The 19,896-nt window shown below is 37.7% G+C and overlaps 1 protein-coding gene across 4 annotated transcripts in view; it reads left to right on the forward strand.

The window, feature by feature from the left end:
* Positions 1–204: 204 nt before the first annotated feature.
* lrrc9 (leucine rich repeat containing 9) overlaps positions 205–19,896 on the forward strand; it is a 108,604-nt gene continuing 88,912 nt past the window's right edge. For all 4 annotated transcript variants that reach the window (XM_059959801.1, XM_059959806.1, XM_059959812.1 and 1 more), the window contains exons 1-8: positions 205–350; positions 1,861–1,957; positions 3,009–3,227; positions 4,647–4,787; positions 5,235–5,298; positions 9,589–9,659; positions 13,382–13,564; positions 14,043–14,198. In XM_059959801.1, coding sequence (XP_059815784.1) covers positions 1,913–1,957; positions 3,009–3,227; positions 4,647–4,787; positions 5,235–5,298; positions 9,589–9,659; positions 13,382–13,564; positions 14,043–14,198 — 879 coding nt within the window. In that variant the 5' untranslated portion in view covers positions 205–350; positions 1,861–1,912. The remainder of the gene's footprint in view (positions 351–1,860; positions 1,958–3,008; positions 3,228–4,646; positions 4,788–5,234; positions 5,299–9,588; positions 9,660–13,381; positions 13,565–14,042; positions 14,199–19,896) is intronic.

Genomic DNA, 19,896 nt, shown 5'->3' on the forward strand with positions numbered 1-19,896 from the left:
ATCGAGAGTTACGTCAAAGATTATCTTAGAAAAATCAACAAGAATTTAACAAAAGTCTTTTTTAAGAGTACTCGAAAAAAACCCTCACAAGAATATTTCAGCCTCCTTTGCAACCACACGCTCTACAAACTTGTTCCACTCTGCGTTTAACGAGGACTTGCCGCTGTCGCCTCTTAACCTTTAACCTCTGACTCTTCCATGGAAACCAAAATGGCTCCCGGACAACGGAGACGCGCAGCAATTTAGAATGGCCGGTCGGCGAAAAGGGCTTTGAAGCCTCAGAAACATTTAAAACTCCGGGTTAAGGAGTTGCATCGAAATCGGGTATCCCTAGGCGGAAGTGAAGCCAGGTGACTTTTTAAATTCGTTATCTTTGGCGCGGTTGCTAAGATGAAGCCGCGGACCTGATCTGCACCGGCGGCAACCCCCCCACCACCACCTTCAATCAACAGCGAGTATGTAGAATGTGGCTTTGGAATTTACCGAATGCCCCAATTGATTGGTGTGTTGAGTTGATTGCTTACTGAGGAAATAGTTTAGGGTTGTTTCCGTAGCTCACTGTATTCCGCGGTAGACCCCTTCACCTCTGGATTGAGTTCTGACAGTGGTAGTTTGACCGCGTCTCCGGGACTCAGCTATCCTCGGCGGTATTATTTATTTATTTCATTGATCCATTTTCCTATTTCTTTTAATTGAAATCATTGCGCTTTCGTGCCTTTAGGCACACAATACTATATTTAAAACACACAAAATGCTGGAGGAACTCGGCAGGTCAGGCAGCATCTATAGAGAGGAATAAACAGTCGACGTTTCGAGTCGAAACCTTTTACCTGTAATGGGCCAAAACATGCTCTGCTCCGACCGGCGTTTCTATAGCGAACCTGCATTCTACAAAGGAGAAATCAGAAATGATTCGTTTAATAATTCCATACTTATTGTGTGCTCTTCCTCTGATTTAGTTTAGATCACAGCTCATTGTCTGGCTGGAAGCATTCTGCTTCCTGATGTACGCCAGTAAGCACGAAGCATCTATTCCGCAGTCTGCTACATTCCATTGGAGATCAGCAATAATTTGCTTATGTTCAGGTCTCATGAGATTTTAAAAAAATCACTATCTTAGACAACTAATAAGGTTTAACTGATAAGAAAACATTGAGAAACAGAAATTAGAGTGAGAAGATGTATTGAGCTTTCCTTACTTTTTGTATGAATGGATTACCTTGCAATGATCAGTTGAATTAAAACGTTAGTGGTTAGAAATGCTCACTATGTCCACCTCCCACCCCCAATCTGGGACTGTCATGAAATTTGACTGAGAAGTATTTGGTTTGGTTGGTAAAGGCCTTTTAAAATTTGTCATGGTTCAATAGGTAGTAAAGACAAGAGATTTATGACGCTGTCTAAAACTCAACTAGCCTGTGAACTTTCATTCTTTTCATTTACAGTGAGAAATGGTTATTCTTTATTTTAATGACAAAATATCATACCAGCCAAAGCTTTTGATTAGTCATGGAATAAATGTGCATATTTCCTTACAGCATAAGAGGAATTGATTTTAGACAGTTCACAGAACAATCCAATTCCCCCAATAATCTTCTCTGCAATTTAACCAGGTTCCATTATTTCTCCTGGATTTTACCAAGAGAGACTATTTACAGCGACTAATTAACCTGCTATACCACATACGAGAGAATAGGAGAAAACCACAAGCCCACAGGAAGAGCGTGCAAACTCCACAGTAGCACTGGAGATCAGGATTGAATTCAGGCCACTCGAGCTGTGGGGGAGCTGCTGCTCTGCTGCATGTTATTAAGTTTGCAGAAATTTGCTGGATTTTGTTATGCTTCTTTCATTCTTCAGGCATTAATTTGCATATTATGTACCAAATGGATTATCATTAAAGATATGAAAAATGAGTCAATCACTGAATGAAGGAGAAGAATTTTTCAGAGAATTGGTAAGAAAATTGACCTCCTTTGATAATCGATTATGTCAATATGCATGTTATCCATATTTATCATTCTCATTCATTTGCCAAAGGTTATCATGGCTGGTAGTTTCTTTAGAAATAGCTTTTTCATTACTATATTAAACTTAAGTTTAAAAACCTCTCCTGCTTACCTTTGAGAGCCAGCAAGGATAGCATTTAACAGACTTTAAAGACAGCCACTGATGTGACCTGAAAATCCACAGGATAGCAATTGATTAGTGAATTTGCAGAAAAATTGATGGTGTTGATGAAGATATGGAGGACAAAGAGGATACTGGGATCAGGGAGAGGTACGCTGATACTCTAGATCAGAAGTTCACAATGTTTTTTATGCTATGGACCCCAGGTTTGGAACCCCTACTCTAGTTAAGTGTTAAAACAAAACAACACTACACTAAGAAATACATCACTGCTGTAGTGTAGTTTCTTTACACTGGTGATCTCCAGGATGTTGCTGATGGGGAATTCATTGATTGATATGCTGCTGTATATCAAGAGCAGGTAGTTTGTTTGTTCCTTGCTGGAAAGATTGTAAGACCAAAGCTTACACTCAGTTCTTTTCTGGTTGCGTATTGCTTGATTAAACAATTATTTTTGGTTACATTTTTGCTAACAGAGTTGTATTGCTCCATTTGGTGATTGAGAGAATTTGTGTTCCCATCATACCTGTTATTTACTAGCACTACCTGTTAGTGGAATTACATCTCTCGTTTTACTTACCCTATAGGCATCTGTTCAGTAATAGTCTCTCTTGTATAATACTGTCTGACTTGGATCATAGTTTCTAATTAAGTTATCCTTGGAAGAAGGCGCTTGAATGCTGCAAGATGCATTTCCTTTGAGCACGAATAGACTTGTAAGAGCAATAATTCAAGTTAAATACCTTAGATAGGTGAAAGATTTTGTTAATTTGGCCTTTTCTCTTACAAACACAACTTCATTAGAGAATGGTGTGGAAAGATAATAAATGGTAGTGAGTTCCATTCTGCTCCAATTAATATTTGTTCTTACTTGTCAGTGTGCATGTAATGGACTATCATTTGAGAAGATTGATCAGGAGGGACCACGTGTCAAGGAACTAGAAGTGTTTTTCTCAGGATATCCTCGAATGGTGGGACTCCTAAACTTTCCAAATTTAGTCATTCTTACACTAGTAAAACAGGATATCAGACGGATTGAAGGTTTGGAAGGGTGCCCTTTGCTTTCTGAACTGTGGATTGTGGAGTCACATTTAGTGGTGAGTTGCACATTTTGTTGAAACAAAATCAAGTACTTCAAGTACTAATTATAAAGGAGTTAGGACTCTGGCTTGTTTTTTTTTAAATAAATAGGTGTCTTTGTTTGATATGTCAAATACTACTAAGTCAATATTGTATGGCTCTTCTGGCCTTTAAATCTTATTGATTTTCTGTTGCATATTATCAATAAAGTAGAATTTTTATTCAAATTAACCATTCAGAGTTTCAGAGCAATGCATTCTCTTTCCATAACAGAGCATTCTGTGTAAACTTACATTATAACCTCATTACTTCTGGTTTGATGTATTTTAAATTTTCATAATTTTTGCTTTTCCAAAGGAGTAAATAAAAACCAAGTAAATAACCTAGAGAAAAGATCATAGCAAATCCTGAAATATATATAATGGCAATACTGTCAAATGTAGTTAGGAGCAGCTGGAAGTTGGTAGCAAAGTTAGTTGTAGAAGTCACAAGTATTAAAGTCTCGTTACAATTTTGAAAAATCTTTTGAATTTGGGAGTATTGTATAGCTATAAGAAAATAAATTTCTTGCCCAGGTTTCATCACTTAACGATTGCTAAAAATTGGGAGAGCTACCTGAGGGTCTCAAAATTTCATTTTGTTTCAATTGTGTATTGTCTGTCTGAGGCATCTGTCAGTCAAGAGTTGACCATGGAAATTGCATCCTAGTGGTCTAGATATGCAAGCCTGGGCAGTACAATATGGAGAGCAAGCTGTTGCCCATGTAGCAAGCTCCCCCTCTCCACGCATCTGATGAATGGCAGAGATCAATACAGTTTAGTATCAGCAGTGTTGCAGGAGTTGCCAGTCAGCATTGAACTCAATGTAGGACTGCTTTAGGGACTCCAGCTCTGGATTTTTCCTTCAGGGTTTAGCTGCAAGGCAGTGGAGGTTTGAGATCAGTGTCTTCCTTCTCCTAGATGACCTACCAACCATTGCTGACAAGCCCCATCTGCCCAAAGCCACTGGTTTTAAGGCACCAGTAACCTTCCTTTGCCCCTTCTGCTGTCAGTAGAAACAGTTCCAACAGACTTCGAAGCAAAGCTACATGTGAAGGCCAGGAGCTGGACTTGGTTGTCAGAGACTTTTTGAGGCACATGCCATTTGGAGGATTCAATAGGTTGTGTGAGCTTCTCCTCGTTACTACCCCCAGCTGTGACAACCTTAAGGAACGATTGAGTATTATTTTTAAAAAAATATTTGAGCAGTTTGTCTTTCGTATGTTATTTTTCATTGTTTCTATTGCATTTTGTTGTTCTGCCATGAATTTGTACTAGAAATGAATCTCAGTGTAGTATATGGTGACATATATGTAGTATGATAATAAATTTACTTCAAACTTTGTATTGTACTAGTATAAAATTGGATTAATTAAAAAAAAAGCTTTATTTTTCTAGGATATTGAAGGATTAGATTCGTGTACAAATCTTCAAAAACTCTACCTGTATTGTAACGGAATCACTAAGATTAAAAATCTGGAAAATCTAACAAAGTTGGAGGTTCTTTGGTTGAACAACAATAAAATTAATGTCATAGAAGTAAGTATGTCTTTTCAGTTCTTAGTACTCTTTCTTTCTTTTGATTGTCCTAACTGATTTCAACATTTTGGATTTGCTTGTTTAAGTGTTGCATTTTTTTCCCTCTTTTGAAGGATCCATGTTGTTAATATAATAATAGTTTTGGGAATTAACTTTTAGAATATTCTTTTCTCAGAAACCATTTGAAATCTTTGTTGCTGACTCACAATCTTCCAAACATCATCAACTTGAGATTATTTAAAATTCCATTGCCATTACCCTAAGTTATAAGGAGGACATGGCCTGGTTTGTGCATGCTTTATGTTTTAAGCTTAAATGGGATTTTGCTAATATCACAATAAGCAAGAGGCAGAGAGAGAGAGGGGAAACTGAGAGTAGAGAAACTTCATGATAGTAAAACTCCATAAACATGCATAAAACTATATATTTTTTACTTTTTCACTGTAGGGGTTAAATACACTAAGGAATTTAAAGGAGTTGAATCTTGCTGGCAATTTAATTGATGTGATTCGTAAGTATCATTTTCAAAAACTTTTTATTATTTTTAAAGATCAATTTTAAAAATTTTTGGCTTGTTAAGATTTGCCATGGTATCTCCTGATATCTTTACAGGACTACAACTTAAATGTACTAAGGGTGTGTGTTTAAGGTTGGGGGTAAGATTTCTCACCCACAGGATGTTGGGAATCTGGAATGTACTGCCCGAGTGGGTAGTGGAGGCAGGTACTTTTTATAGCATTTAAGAAGTTTCTAGATGAGCACTGAAACGCTGGCATGTAGATGGCGATGGAGCAGGTGCTGGTAAATGGGATTAGTAGAGATAAGTATTTGCTGGTGACAATAAGTACCAAAGAGACTATTTTGGTGCTGTATGATTCTGCTTGACTCTATGCTTCTGAAACATATTTACAGATCAATAATCTGAATCAGAATTAGGATTAATATCACAGACATATGTTGTGAAATTTGTTAAATTTACGGCAGCAATACAATGAAATACATGATAAATATAGAGAAAAACTGAATTACGATAAGTATATATCTATTAAATTGACCGTGTTGTAATGTCATCCGCACCAGACTTTGAGGTGAATGGTCCTGAGTTCGAATCCCGCCGGCTCCTTGCCCACTTTCCTCTGTGTTGAGCTAGCAATTTGGCCTAATAAAAAAACAGTCAAATGCTACAGAAACAGCAAAAATTCCGCCTGAAGTGCCTCAGGGTGTGAAAAGTAACAACAACAACAATATATGTTTATTAAATAGTTAATGTTCATGGGTTCAATGTCCATTTAGAAATCGGATGGCAGAGGCGAAGAAGCTGTTCATGAATCACTGAGTGTGTGCGTTAAGGCTTCTGAAACTCCCTTCCCAACAGTAAAAATGAGAAAAGGGCATGTCCTGGGTGGTGCAATTTCAGGAATCAGCTTTTATGGGAGCAGGATATACCAGTTAAGTGCAGCAACAACTTTTCGCTCAATGTCAGTAAGACCAAAGATTTTCAGAAAGGGTAAGATAAAGGAACACAAATCAACTCTCATGGAGGGATCATTCTCATGGAGAGGATGTTTCCTATGGTGAGAGAGTCTAAGACCAGAGGACACAGCCTCAGGATAGAAGGGTGTCCTTTTAGAACAGAGATGAAGAGGAATTCCATTAGCCAGAGACTGGTGAATCTGTAGAATTCTTTGTCACAGGCAGTTGTGGAGGCCAAGTGTTTATGTATATTTAAGGCAGGGCTTGATTGGTCAGGGCATGAAGGATGTGGGGAGAAGGCAGCAGAGTGGGGCTGAGAGGAAAAATAGGTCAGCCATGATGAAGTGGCGGAGCAGACTTGATGGGCTAAATGGCCTAATTCTGCTCCTATGTCTTATAGTCTTTTGATCAGAAGTGGAGAGAGTGAGCAGTTTCCAGTTCCTGGGTGTCAATATCTCTGAGGACCTAACCTGAATGCAGCACCATATTTTTCAATCCTTAATATTGTTTTTTTTTTCTTTTTTGAGACATTGTAAGTGTTACTTACTTCGATGTACTCTTGTATTTTGGATAATAATAATTTTAAAAAAAGATTTGAGAAGAAAAGTTGTTAAGCTAGTAAGAATAGATTTGTTGAATGGAATACAATATAGGAAAATTAGCCATTCTGGAAGGAAAAATTAAAGATACTCCTTATGTAAATGGTGAGAGATTACAGGTCCCTGAGATGCAAAGGATCTGGGAGTCCCAGTGCATGATTTGAACAAGACTAATATCATGATGCAAGAAATAATTAAGAATCCTAACAGAATTATTGCAAGGGGAGCTGAAAGCAATAAAAGTGAAATTATACCTCTGATTGAGACCACATCTAAAGTGTTGTACACAGTATTGATCTTAAAGAAGGGTTTTAATACATTGGAAGCAGTTCATAAAATTGCTGCAGCAATACCTGGAAAAAGCTGTCCTATGTGGAAAATTGGACAGGTTAGGCATACCTGTAGGAGTTCAGAAAAGTGAGAGGAGACTTGATTGAAGGAAATGCTTAGTCCTGAGTGGTTGTGATAGGATGAACGTGTGGATCCATCATAGATAAGAATCTAGAACAAGGAGTTATTGTTTAAAAATAAGAAGGTGCACATTTAATAGAGTCAATGCTTTTATTTCTCTTGGTGGTTGGAATGGAATTGGATTGGTTTATTATTCTCACATGTACTGAAGTATAGCTCGTCTTGCATGCTACTCAAACAGAACAAATTATTACATAGTCCATTGAGGTTGAAACAACAGAATACACAATAAAGTGTAACAGCTACAGAGAAAGTATTGTGCAGGTAAACAGTAAGGTGCAAGATCAAAACAAGGTCAATTGTGAGGTCAAGAGTCAGTCAAAGAACATTACAGTGCAGAAACAACTCCTTCAGCCCATCTAGTTCATGCCAATCTATTATTCTGCCTAGTCCCATTGACCTGCACACAGACTATAGCCCACCATACCCCTCTCATCCATATATCTATCCAATTTTCTCTTAAGTATTGAAATCTAACCCACATCCACCACTTGTGCTAGCAGTTCATTTCACACTCTCACCATCCTCTGAGTGAAGAAGTTCCCCTTGTGTTCGCCTTAAACATTTAACCTTTCACCCTTAATCCATGACTTCTTGTTTTAGTCTTGCCCAACCTCATTGGGAAAAGTCTGCTTGCATTTACCCCATCTATACCCCTCATAATTTTGCATAACTCCTATACTCTAGGAATTAAAGTCCTCACCAATTCAACTTTTCCCTATAACACAAGTCCTCAAGTCCTGGTAACATTCTTGTAAATTTTCTTTCTTTTTGTACTGGAAACCATTTAATAGTCTTATAATAGTGGGGTAGAAGCTGTCTGTGAGGCCTTTCAAGATTTTGTATTTCCTGCCTGATGGGAGAGGTGAGAAGTGAGAATCATCAGGGTTGGGTGGGGTCTTTGATCAGGCTGGCCTCTTTACTGAGGCAGTGCAAAGTATCAAGTCCATGATGAGTGTACGGTTTATATGATGTACTGAGCTACTTGCATATGTCCACAATTCTCTACAGTTTCTTGCAGTCACGTGCAGAGCAGTTGCCATATCAAGCCATGATGCATCCAGATAGGGTGCTTCCTATGGTGTATTGATGAACAAATGGTAAGGATTGAAGTCTGAAATGCACTGCCTGAGAAGTTGGTGGAGGCAAGTACTCTCACAACAGTAGGAAGCATCTAGATAAACATTAGAATTGCCAAGACACATCAGGCAAAGGGCCAAGTGCTGGTAAATGGGATTGGTATACTTGATTGGCACCTCATCCACCATTCCAAATATTAATGCCACTTTGGCATCATCTCCAAAATCTGCAACTTCTACCACAAATAAGACAATCATTTCAGGTATGTAGGAAAACCACCTCTACTCTGCACAACATTCAACCTTAGCGGTAATTTGTTCTTTTTGTAGCTGGGTCTAAAAATCCTAGAACACCCTCTGTTTTCCAACATTCCAGAAGTACTTTGATTTAAAGGAAGCCAGTTCACCACGTCAAGGGCAATAAATTCTAGCACTGATGATGCCCGGAAAACAAAAAAAAGGTACATGCATATTTCCCATCAAGTAGACCATTGATTAGGAATTGGGCATGCCCCCTTTGATTTTCACCATTTTTTAAATTGATGCACCATAGGAAGCATTTTATCTGGGTGCATGATGGCTTGGCATAGCGTCACACATACCAGCCTTCCCTCCATTGACTCTGCTTTAATGAGGCCTCTTCCTGCCTCAATAAAGCAGCCAGAAGAATCAAAAAATTCCACTCACCCTAGCCATTTTCTCTTCTCCCTTCCCACCAGGCAAATGGCACGTACCACCTGCCTCAAGGACAGCTTCTACCCTGATGTTATAAGACTATTAAATAATTTTTTATTAAGATCATCTACTTTATGCCTTTGCACCTTATTGTTTATCTGCTCTGCACTTTCTTAATTCTGCATTCTTACTGCTTTACTTTGTACTACCTCAACACACTGTTGTAATGAATTAAGTGGTATGAACAATGTGCAAGACAGGTTTTTTCCATTGTATCCCAGTATATGTGGTAATAATGAAACAATTTACCAATGTATGGCTTCAACAGGGACTTGTGAATGGTAGCATTTTCATGATTTTGTTCCATTAGTGAGATAATTGTGTGGTTTGCGGTTTTCTTTCTTTAGTGTATAAAATCCATTATTATGTCAAGTTTAATTTTAATTTACGTGCTTCAAAGCAATAATTAATGTAAACTACATAAAACAATATTTTAAATTTCAGGTAACTCTTTGGACTTCAATGTTCAGTTAAAATGGGTCAATCTGTCAGGGAACAGAATAAGCTCCTTTAAGGTACAAATTTCACAATTTAATTACGTTTTATATTGAAAGCAGTCTATATGAGAATAATGGATTTGATTGTATGATCTACTTATGTGGAATCATGTGAATATTTTTCTGGCTGAACAAGCTATCAAAGCTATCAATCTTGTCTTGGGACAAAATAGTTTACTTACATAGCATGTATTGGATTGGGGCACCTACAATAGGTAAATAATTTGCATTTATTCCTGGGAGTCTCCCAATTCTGCAAAGTACTGAGCAAGTCATATTTATTTAAAAAAAACTAATAGTATAGTCAAATATAGTCAAACTACTGATTCTAGTGGCAGAGTACTGATATGGAGAGGAGAGGGACTTGAAGGAAGTTATTGACCCTTTGGGAGATGGTAAATACTTTTTTCTTTATATTACTTTCATTTTTAATTTTTTTGATATTTTAAAGTATTTTAATTGTTAATTTTCAGATATATAAATTTTATTTATACCAGTTTAAATATCAATTAGAGAAATTTGAAACTGCTTCAAATACTTTTGACACCAGTGATCAGCCACAGGTTGCCAGGAAATATACAGGATCTCAGGATTCAGTGCCTTTGGCCAGATCATTCTAAGGATCCTGGATGCCTATGAGGTGCCTCAAACATGTTGGGTACCTATCACTGCCATATGTCTACAGAAGCTGCACTGGCTGTCCACTTGGTCATGGATAACCTGGACAATAGTAATACTTACATTAGCAGCTGTTCATTGACTACAGCTCAGCATTCAACATGATCATACCCACAGTTCTAATCAAAAAGCTCCAGAACCTGGGCTTTTGTACTTCCCTCTGCAACTGGATTCTTCACTTCCTCACCAGGAGACCGCAGTCAGTGTGGATCGGAAATAACATCACCTCCTCACTGACAATCAACATTGGCACTCCTCAAGGATGCATACTTAGCCCACTGCTCTACTCTCTATATCTCTACGACTGTGTGGCTAGGCACAGTTCAAATGCCATCAATGAATTTACTGACAATACAACTATTGTTGGCAGAATTTCAGATGGTGATGAGGAAGCATATGGGAGCAAGAAAGACCAGCTGGTTGGGTGGTGTTGCAGCAACAACCTTGCACTCAATGTCAGTAAAACCAAGAAGAGTAAGTCGAGGAGATGTACACCAATCTTCATCGAGGGATCAGAGGTGGAAAGGGTGAGCAGTTTCAAGTTCCTGGGCGTCAATATCTCTGATGATCTAACCTGGGCTCAACATATTGATGCAATTACAAAGAAGGTGCACCAGTTGCTATCCTTCATTAGGAGGTTGAGGAGAATTGAGGAGAATTAAAGACATTCAAGATTTCTACAGATGTACTGCGGAGAGCATTCTAAGTGGTTAGATCACTGTCTGGTATGGAGGAGTCACTGCAAAGGATCAGAAAAAGCTGAAGAAAAGTTGTAAACTCAGTCAGCTCCATCATGGGCACTATTCTCCCTTGCATCCAAGAAAACTTCAAAAGGTGATGCTTCAGAAAAGTGGCATCCATCATTAAGGACCCCCCATCACCGAGGCCAAGCCCTCTTCTCATTGCTACCATCAAGGAGGAGGTACATGAGTCTAGAGACACATACCCTACCTCTTAGGAACAGCTTCTTCCCTTCTGCCACCAGGTTACTGAATGGACCATGAGCCTATACACACTTCCTCAATATTGTTTCCCTCTCTTTTTGTACCACTTATTTGATTTATACTTTATATATACTTACTGGATTTTATCATTTTTATTACTATGTATTGCAGTGTAGTACAGCCACAAAAAAACTAATTTCTTAACAGCAGGATGGATCTTTGAAGATATTGCCCAGTGATAGCATAGATTTAAAAGCAATGTTATGGAATGACCTTTTGAGATTAATTGGGCATTATTACAAAGTTTTTTTTTTGGTTCTTTTCTGTTGTAGTAAATCTATTTGAACTATTCCACTTAGAAGGTCCTGGGTACTTGTGAGTTTAAATGTAATTGTGTCCATTTCTTCAAAATATTGAGAATTATTCATGTGATTTTTAAAAAAAGAAGTAATAATAGATCAATTATTGGCAATAGAGTGTTTGGGCCAAACATTTTGCTTTAAGAATTGGGTTCATCATCAATGTTAGCACTGTATTGTAGGACTGGAAGGATGCTACAATATATGAGATATGCTTCCCTGAATAAAATATTATCTGAACTCTCTTCTTTATGTTCAATTGATGTTATTACATATTTATTTTCAAATAGAAACAAGTGTTTCTGTCATACATTTCCTTCCCTTACCATTCTGTTTTTAAAAATAACTAATGAATTATTTTTCTGTCTAATCCTATGTGGGATTCTGCCAAATGATCATCTAAACTATAAAGTTGTCTTTTTAGAGTCATAGTTGTACATCAGAGAGCCAGGCCCTTCAGCCCAATTCATCCATGTTGTGCAGCTGGCTGGTCTTATTTGCCTGTGTTTGATGCAATGGCCACTAAATCTCTAATTGTCACACATACCAAGCCTGTGGCTATTTAAGCAGCAGATTGATATTGTACAAAAGGTTTTGCATTAGGTTCTACGGCTAGATACATGCCAATGCCAAAGAATCCCTTTTAGGATAATTGAGCCCATATCCCACTTTTTAACAAAGAGACTGAATCTTGTCTGGTTTTTTTCTCATATGAGTCAAGTTTGATCAGTTTTTTTTAAATAAAGAATTAAACTTTGGACATCCATACTTAATGTACCAGAGGACCTTAGTCTTGGGAAATAAAGCCCAACCTTGTGCTGCAGTGAATGAGTTGTTGATCGTTTAGAACTCAACCTTTTGAGCAATGAATGTAAATGCATTTTGCAGGTCTGTTAATGGGGTCTGAATATCTTTCCAGTTCTAGAATGCAGTTAATGCAGGCTGAACACTTTCCTAGTAATTTTGAAGATTAGCTCTACTTTTGCAAGAAGTTTGTTTGGAACTTAGTTGCAACATTGTGGAAGAAAGTTTGAGAAAAGCTTGTCAGAGTAATGACTCTCTGTCATGGTTATAACAATGGCTTTTACTGCCAAATAGGAAATGGAAGGAGGGGAAAAAACTGGATCGACAGTAAGTTTTACATGCCAGCTGATTTTCAATTTCATTCATTTTAGTTTTGGTTACTGTCTGTAAGTACAAATACAAATTTGCACCTGAAAATCGCTTAGAACTAATTTATTTTGCACAAGAAAATTAAATATTTTAAAATTAAATAACTGGCATTTAAATATTATTACACAATTTACATCCCATGGGGTACTCTAATGATAAGAAATAATATATAATCTCTATTCACTGGAGAGGATCAGCTGATCGCTTTAGAACTTAAAAGTTTATTTCAGGGCTTGACTGGATGGATGATAATTGTATATTGCCTCTGGGTGGACTATCTAAAATCAGAGGTTTTGTTCATAGGATAAGGGTTTAGCCATTTTTAAAATGTGATGAGTAGAATTTTGTTTGTTCAAAGTTTCAGAAGATTCATGTTTGAAATAGATATATTTTCAGACACGGAAATCAATTTGTTAGGAAAATCAGGCAAGTAATTGACCTTGAGTTCCAAGATTGACTATGATCTCATTGAATGGCAGAGGAAGTTCGGGGGCTATATGGCCTCCCCCTGTGTCTGTTTTTATTTTGTTAAAGGCAATAATGAAGTGTTTAAGTCATCCTGAATGTTTCCTTTTTTTCTGTTCAGGAGCTCACCAATTTAGCAAGATTACCTGAGCTTCAAGAGTTAAGTCTAAAAGATCCACAGTACCCAACAAATCCTGTCTCTCTTCTTTGTAACTACATTACACATGTAGTTTATCACATTCCAAATCTTGTGAAACTGGATAGTTATGATGTTTCCAGTAAACAAGTCAAGGAGTTTGCTGAGGTAAGTAACTTTTGCATAACTTGTTCTCAGTGCGTAATCAGTTTACTTCTGTTGTCAAAGATGAGAACATTTCAAAATTGGTGTAAATTGGGTTACCTGTATAACACATCAAAGCATTTTGAGTTCAGCCCTTTTCACTAAATACTCTTAAACTGTAAAACTTAGCAGAAAAGGAGCAAAAATAGTATTGCTGAAACATAACATCAAGTTCCGACAGGGCAATATTCCATTGATTTGCTTGTCATATTAGAATGTATGTTTGTATAAGGAAATTTAATTTTTGTAATTGAGGGATTGAGAAAGGCAGGACTTCTTTTGGAGGAGAAACAAATTAAGTCATAAAATTACACTATTTCTAAAATGTAGGTATGTAATAAAATATATAAATAATGAAATGAAAGTATAAAATATCACCCTTAAGTATTTTAATACTAGAATCAAAATTAAAGCAAGGTTTGATTAAATAATTTCTTTACAGTCTACAGTGATGAAAAAGACTATGTATTACAGCATGCGTGTAAAGACTATCCATTACCAACTTGCTGAATTCATAGAAAAGCTGCAGAAACAACGACGTTACTTGCAGGAAGTACCTTTGGAACAAATAAAAACCATCAACTTTGTCATAAAAGGTGTAAGTACACTGATTATCATAGTTTACAATCTAAAAAGGATGTAATCTTCAGTCAAAAGGGTATATTTTTTCATAAAAACAGTAGATTCTGAAGGTTCTAGGAATCTAGAGCCACACACACAAAATACTGGAGGAAATCCATAAGTCAGGCAACTTCTATGAAGGTAAATGAACAGTGGATGTTTCAGGTTGATGCCCTTCATCAGGATTGTAAAGAAAGGGAGAAGAATCCAGAGTAAGAAAGTGAGAAGAGGGGAAGAGGTAAGGAGGGAAGTACTACACCTGCCCCTACTCCTCCTCCCTCATCACCATTCAGAGCTTCAAACAGTTCTTCTAGATGAATTGATATTTCAGTTTGGGGGACAACTTTGCTGAGTATTTTCACTCTGTCCACCACAAGATGTGGGATCTTCTGGTGGCTAACTATTTCAATTTGACTTTCCATTCAGACTATCCATGGTCTCCTGTACTGTCATTCAGATTCGAGGAGCAACACCTCATATTCCGTCTGGGTAGCCCTCAATCTGACGACATGAACATTGATTTCTCTAACATCTGGTAATTTCAACCACCACCTTTCTTACTCCTTCCCCTTCCCTTGCCCCACCTCCTATTTTGGCTTCTGGCTCCTTCCTTTCTAGTTTGATGCAGGGTTTTTACCCAAAACATCAAGTGTTTACTCCCCTCCATAGTCGCTGCCTGATTTTTTTTTAGTATGTTGGACAAATCTCAATCCATGATTATATATTATATCATCAACATCATATACTCTTAAGTTGTAATTTAATCTTTTGTGAGACACATTGTAAAATGCCTCTTGGAAGTCTAAATACAATACATCTGCTGTTTCCCAGCTATCCACTCTGGTTGATCTTTCTGGAAATATTCTAAAGATGTAAAATATGATTTCCTCTCTATAAGCCATGTTGACATTGCTTAGATATGAATTTCAAATGCTTTTACTTCCTTAAAAATTATTTAATATTTTCCCAAAAATATGCTTGTAGTTATCTTCACTTTATGGGTTCTCCCACCATCCAAAGGTAGAGCATTTCTATGAAACAGTTCTTAAACCGGAATGTCATAAAGTGAATAAGCAATTACCATTTATTAGTATGGGAAAAATTTGTGAGCGTTCCCAGACTCAAAAATAACCTACAAAATCATGCCAAATAACACAAAATAATAGTAACATATAGTAAAAGTAGGAATGATATGATAAATACACAGCCTATATAAAGTAGAAATACTTTTCTGCAACCATTGCAGCATTGTCTAATGTAGCGAAAATCTCTCTACGTAGCGGAAGCGGTCTCACTGGAAGCACTCTGTCCAGTAACCTTTAAGCTATGAAGCTGCCAAATCATACCAAATAACACATAAAAACACACAGCCTATATAAAGTAGAAATAATGTACGTACAGTGTAGTTTCACTTACCGGATTTGGGAAGACAGTGAGCACACTGATGATGGTGTGTTAGGCTGAGTCGTCGGAGGTTGGGGTGCTTGGCAATTTTTTCCAATAAATTGCAGTTTCGTCACAGTTAAACACTTGCTTATAAGAATAACCACCTTCTTCTGTAATCATTTTCTTCAGTTCTGCTGGGAACTTTTTGGCAGCTTTAGTATCAGCCGAAGCACTCTCTCCAGTAAATTTTAAGCTGTGAAGTTGCCCTCGCCTCAGAAACCAATCAAACCACCCATGACTACCTTTAAATTCCACTTTCATAACACTTCCATCACCATTGTCCAGTGCTTTCTGTTTCAGGTTATTAAAAAGACTGACTGATTTCTCCTTGTATAAGATAACGGAACACCATGCCTTGTACACCCATCAATCCACTCAAGCAACAGACTTTCCATTTTATCCATTATTGGACGCCGACTAAGAGAGACCACTTTGCTACAAGCAGAACCAACAATAACATCGGCTGCTTTCAAGATTCTTTCTGTCTGCGTATAAATAGTGCAAATGGTGGATGCAGGCAAGATCAAAACGCAGACAATGTCCTTACTTCATTCACCATGATTGAAACACTTAATTACGTCTAGTTTTACGCTAAGTGTAACACCCTTAAGAGCTCTTTAGACTTTTCTAATACCTTAGAACTCATCTTGCTAACACATGCACAAAATAGATCGACATAAAGCACAGATGCTCACAGGCATGTGTTTAAGCAATGGTGGCTAGAGTGCCGTTCCGGGGGAGGAGCTTGGCTGCTTGGTTCGTGCACTGCCTTTTTTCGTAACAGTGAAAACACCTTCTGTTAGCAAAAACAGGTAACTAATGTAGGTCTTTCATAACATCAAGGTGTCGTAAAGTGAACGTTCGAAAAACGGGGGCCACCTGTATCTCCCCTTGGCAGTTTCCTCATCCTCTGGTACTTCTCTAGAACCCTAAGGATTTTAGGAAGCTTACTAGTAATGCATCCATTATCTCACTAGCAATGTTTAGGATCCTAGGATACAAACCATATTAGTTTGCTTAAGATTAGTTTTTTGTTGCACTTAATTCCTTTCCAGCATCACTCAGTGCCAGTGGGATGTTTTTACTACTTTCCATTGCAAAGACTGATGCAAAGCATTTGTTTAACTCCGTTGTCGTTTATTTTATTGTCAATAATTGTTTCCCCGTCTTACTTCTTCCAATGGGCTTGTTTTCTCTTCCATTTTATATGCTTAAAATCTACTTTAATATTCCTCACTCATTTTTCCTCATATTTTATTTCTATTATCTTTGTTGCATTCTGAATTTATCCCAATCTTCAGTTTGTTTAGCCTCCATAACATTTTCTCTTTCAATTTGATACGTATGCTAACTTTTTTGCTTAGTCATGGTTGGTTCATCATTCCCTCATAACCTTTCCTCCTGACTGAGATGTATTTTTGTGGAGTGTAATGAATTTCCTCCTGAAATGTCTGCCACTGTTTGGCATGAACATTGAATTCTCCAACTTCTGGTAATTCCCTTCCCCTCCCTTCCCCCATCCCAGTTTCACTCTGCCTCCTCCTCCAGCCGCCTATCACCTCTCTCATGATTCTGCCTTCTTCTACTACATATAGTGCTTTCCCCTTACATTCTTTCTTCACCTTTCCTGCCTATACCCTCCCTGTTTCCCCTCCCCAACTCCTTGATCTTTCCTCTTACTGGTTTTTCACCTGGCACCTACCAGCCTTCTACTTCCCACCCTCCCCCCACCTTCTTTATAGTGCCCCTGCCCCCTCCCTCTTCAGTCCTGATGAAGGGTCTCAGCCCGAAACGTTGACTGCTCATTTCCACAGATGCTGCCTGACCTGCTGAGTTCCTTCAGCATGTTGTATGTGTTGCTTTGACCACAGCACCTGCAGTGTACTTTGTGTCTGCCACTGTTTGCCTGCTTTCCTTCCTGATAATCTATCTATCTAGTCCTCTTCTGCCAACTCTTCTTTTTCATTCCATTATAATTTCACTAATTTAAGTTAAACCTAATTACCAAACCAGGATTCTCACTCACAACAGAATATACTATAATATTCTTTCATGCTATGTTCACAACTTCCAAAGAGATCTTTAGCTATGAAGTTCTTCATTAAATATGCTTCATCATCCATTACCAGTTAAAAGATAATCTATCCTTTATAATGGCTCCATAACATATTCATGTAGAAAACAATTGTAATGCATTGTAAGGTTTCACTGCTAATTTAGTGGCTTCTTTGTAATGTTCACTGCTGAGGTAACGGTTTCACTGTAGTAGCAATGTTTGGGTTATGACTGGAGATAACAGGATGCACGTTAGCCAAAAAGAGATTGTTGCTGTTACTTGTGAGTCTGGAAAGATGTTTTTTCACGGACTTTTGTCGAGGAGAGATGAAGAGGGAAGGCACGTGTAGAGAGAGCTGGTAGACCACTGGATTGTGTGGACTGGGATCTGAGGGTCCAAAGGTCGGCGATGCTCGGAGGAGACTGATGGTGGAAGAAGGACTACTGAGTGAGCTGCAATGTGACTTTGACTTGACTTGGGCCCTTTTTTTATTTGCATTACGAACCCTATATTCATATTAAGATTCATAAAGTTCAATCATTTAATTGCATATGGTGTACGGTCTGATATTTTGCATTGTGGATTTGTAACTGGGGGTACATTACACAGCATCCACACAAACGCGATTACCCAGTTTCGCGGGGCTGAAGGCTGTTTCCCTAAACAAGGGGTGGCCAACCTTTTACATTCCATGCCTAACTTTTTCACGCACGAGTTCAGATGTGCCATACAACTCTCGTACCCCCACAATTCTTGTAAAAATATATTAATATAGAACTCATGCATGAAAAAAAATCACAATTGAACTCATGCGTGAAAAAATTGACGCATGGAATGTAAAAGGTTGGCCACCTCTGCCCTAGACAAACACGAGCTGGGCGAACCTGAGGGTTACACAATCTAAATGTACTCTGTGAATTTGTTCTCATAGCTACACTTTCCAACTTGGTTATTAAATCTTACAGATGAAAGCCACCCAAATTTATGGCACTGCTATGTTTTACATCCCCCCCCCCCCCCATTATTTGTTGATGTATATTCTTTCCTGGAGTGTAACATGATCAAAGGTCTACACAATATTAACTACAGTTCATCTTTTTACTTTCTACCTTTTACCTCCAATTAGATAGTCAGCATAATCTGCGCCAAGATTGGTTCTCACAACTACACTTATTAAGAGTCCTATCTGTCACCTTTTCTTTTCCAAATTTCCTTCCTAAAAGTCAAATATCCTCAAGTATTAAGTTCCCCAGTTTTGATTTCCTTTGCAACTATGCCTCTATAAAAATTATCACATCCATTTATCTTATTGTGAGCCACATAAGATGACCATATTACAAATGCTTCAAGCATTAAACTACAAACCCTTTAGATTTGCCCTTTTATACTTATTGATCTTCATATGCTTTTTGTACAGTGACTCTGTTTGCTCACGCTTTTGATTTCTCTGCTTCTGCTTTTGCATTCTTCATTTTTATTATATTTCTATCCTTCGTTCTCTGTTTCTTGTCACCCTGCTTAGGTTCCCATAGCCCTACCATTCTAGTTTTAAACCGTTCAACAATGCTAGCAAACACATATAATGACATTGATCCCTGTCCTCTCTGGGTAAAAGACTCTGCATGTTTAGGACCCACCTTCCTCAGATTAGTTCTTAAGAAACTAAGTCCCTGTCACCAGCATCATCTCTTGAGCCACTGATTCATCCAATCTTTTCTGTTGTTCTTGTGCTCACCAGCATGCAGCATGTTGTTCTAGAAAACTCTTCTGACAATGTTTTTGTTACTCACTAGCATGTGGCACACATTGTTCCTTTCCTGACCATGACCTTACATACCTGAATCATCATGAAAGGTAAAAGTAAAGCCCAAAACAGTTTTCTGCACAGTTGTCTGATTGCTGTATTTAAGTATTATTTTTGCAGGCTTAAATTATTTTTCATCTATATCCATTCGGTCTCCATTCCTAATGATCTTGACAGATATTTCAACAATTTCAGATCCTTGGTGTCTTTCAGCTATCTCAATTGTAAAAGTGCTGTACATTCTTTCTGGTTGATACATTGGTACTCATAGTCTGTACCGTCACAGAATTATTTTTTAGCACCGATAGTGAAGTACAAAATAGCTCATTAGTTGTAGTTCTAATGATACTGTAATCATTGGTTAATATC

This window comes from Hypanus sabinus, chromosome 2, assembly GCF_030144855.1.
Source record: "Hypanus sabinus isolate sHypSab1 chromosome 2, sHypSab1.hap1, whole genome shotgun sequence".
NCBI lineage: Eukaryota > Metazoa > Chordata > Chondrichthyes > Myliobatiformes > Dasyatidae > Hypanus > Hypanus sabinus.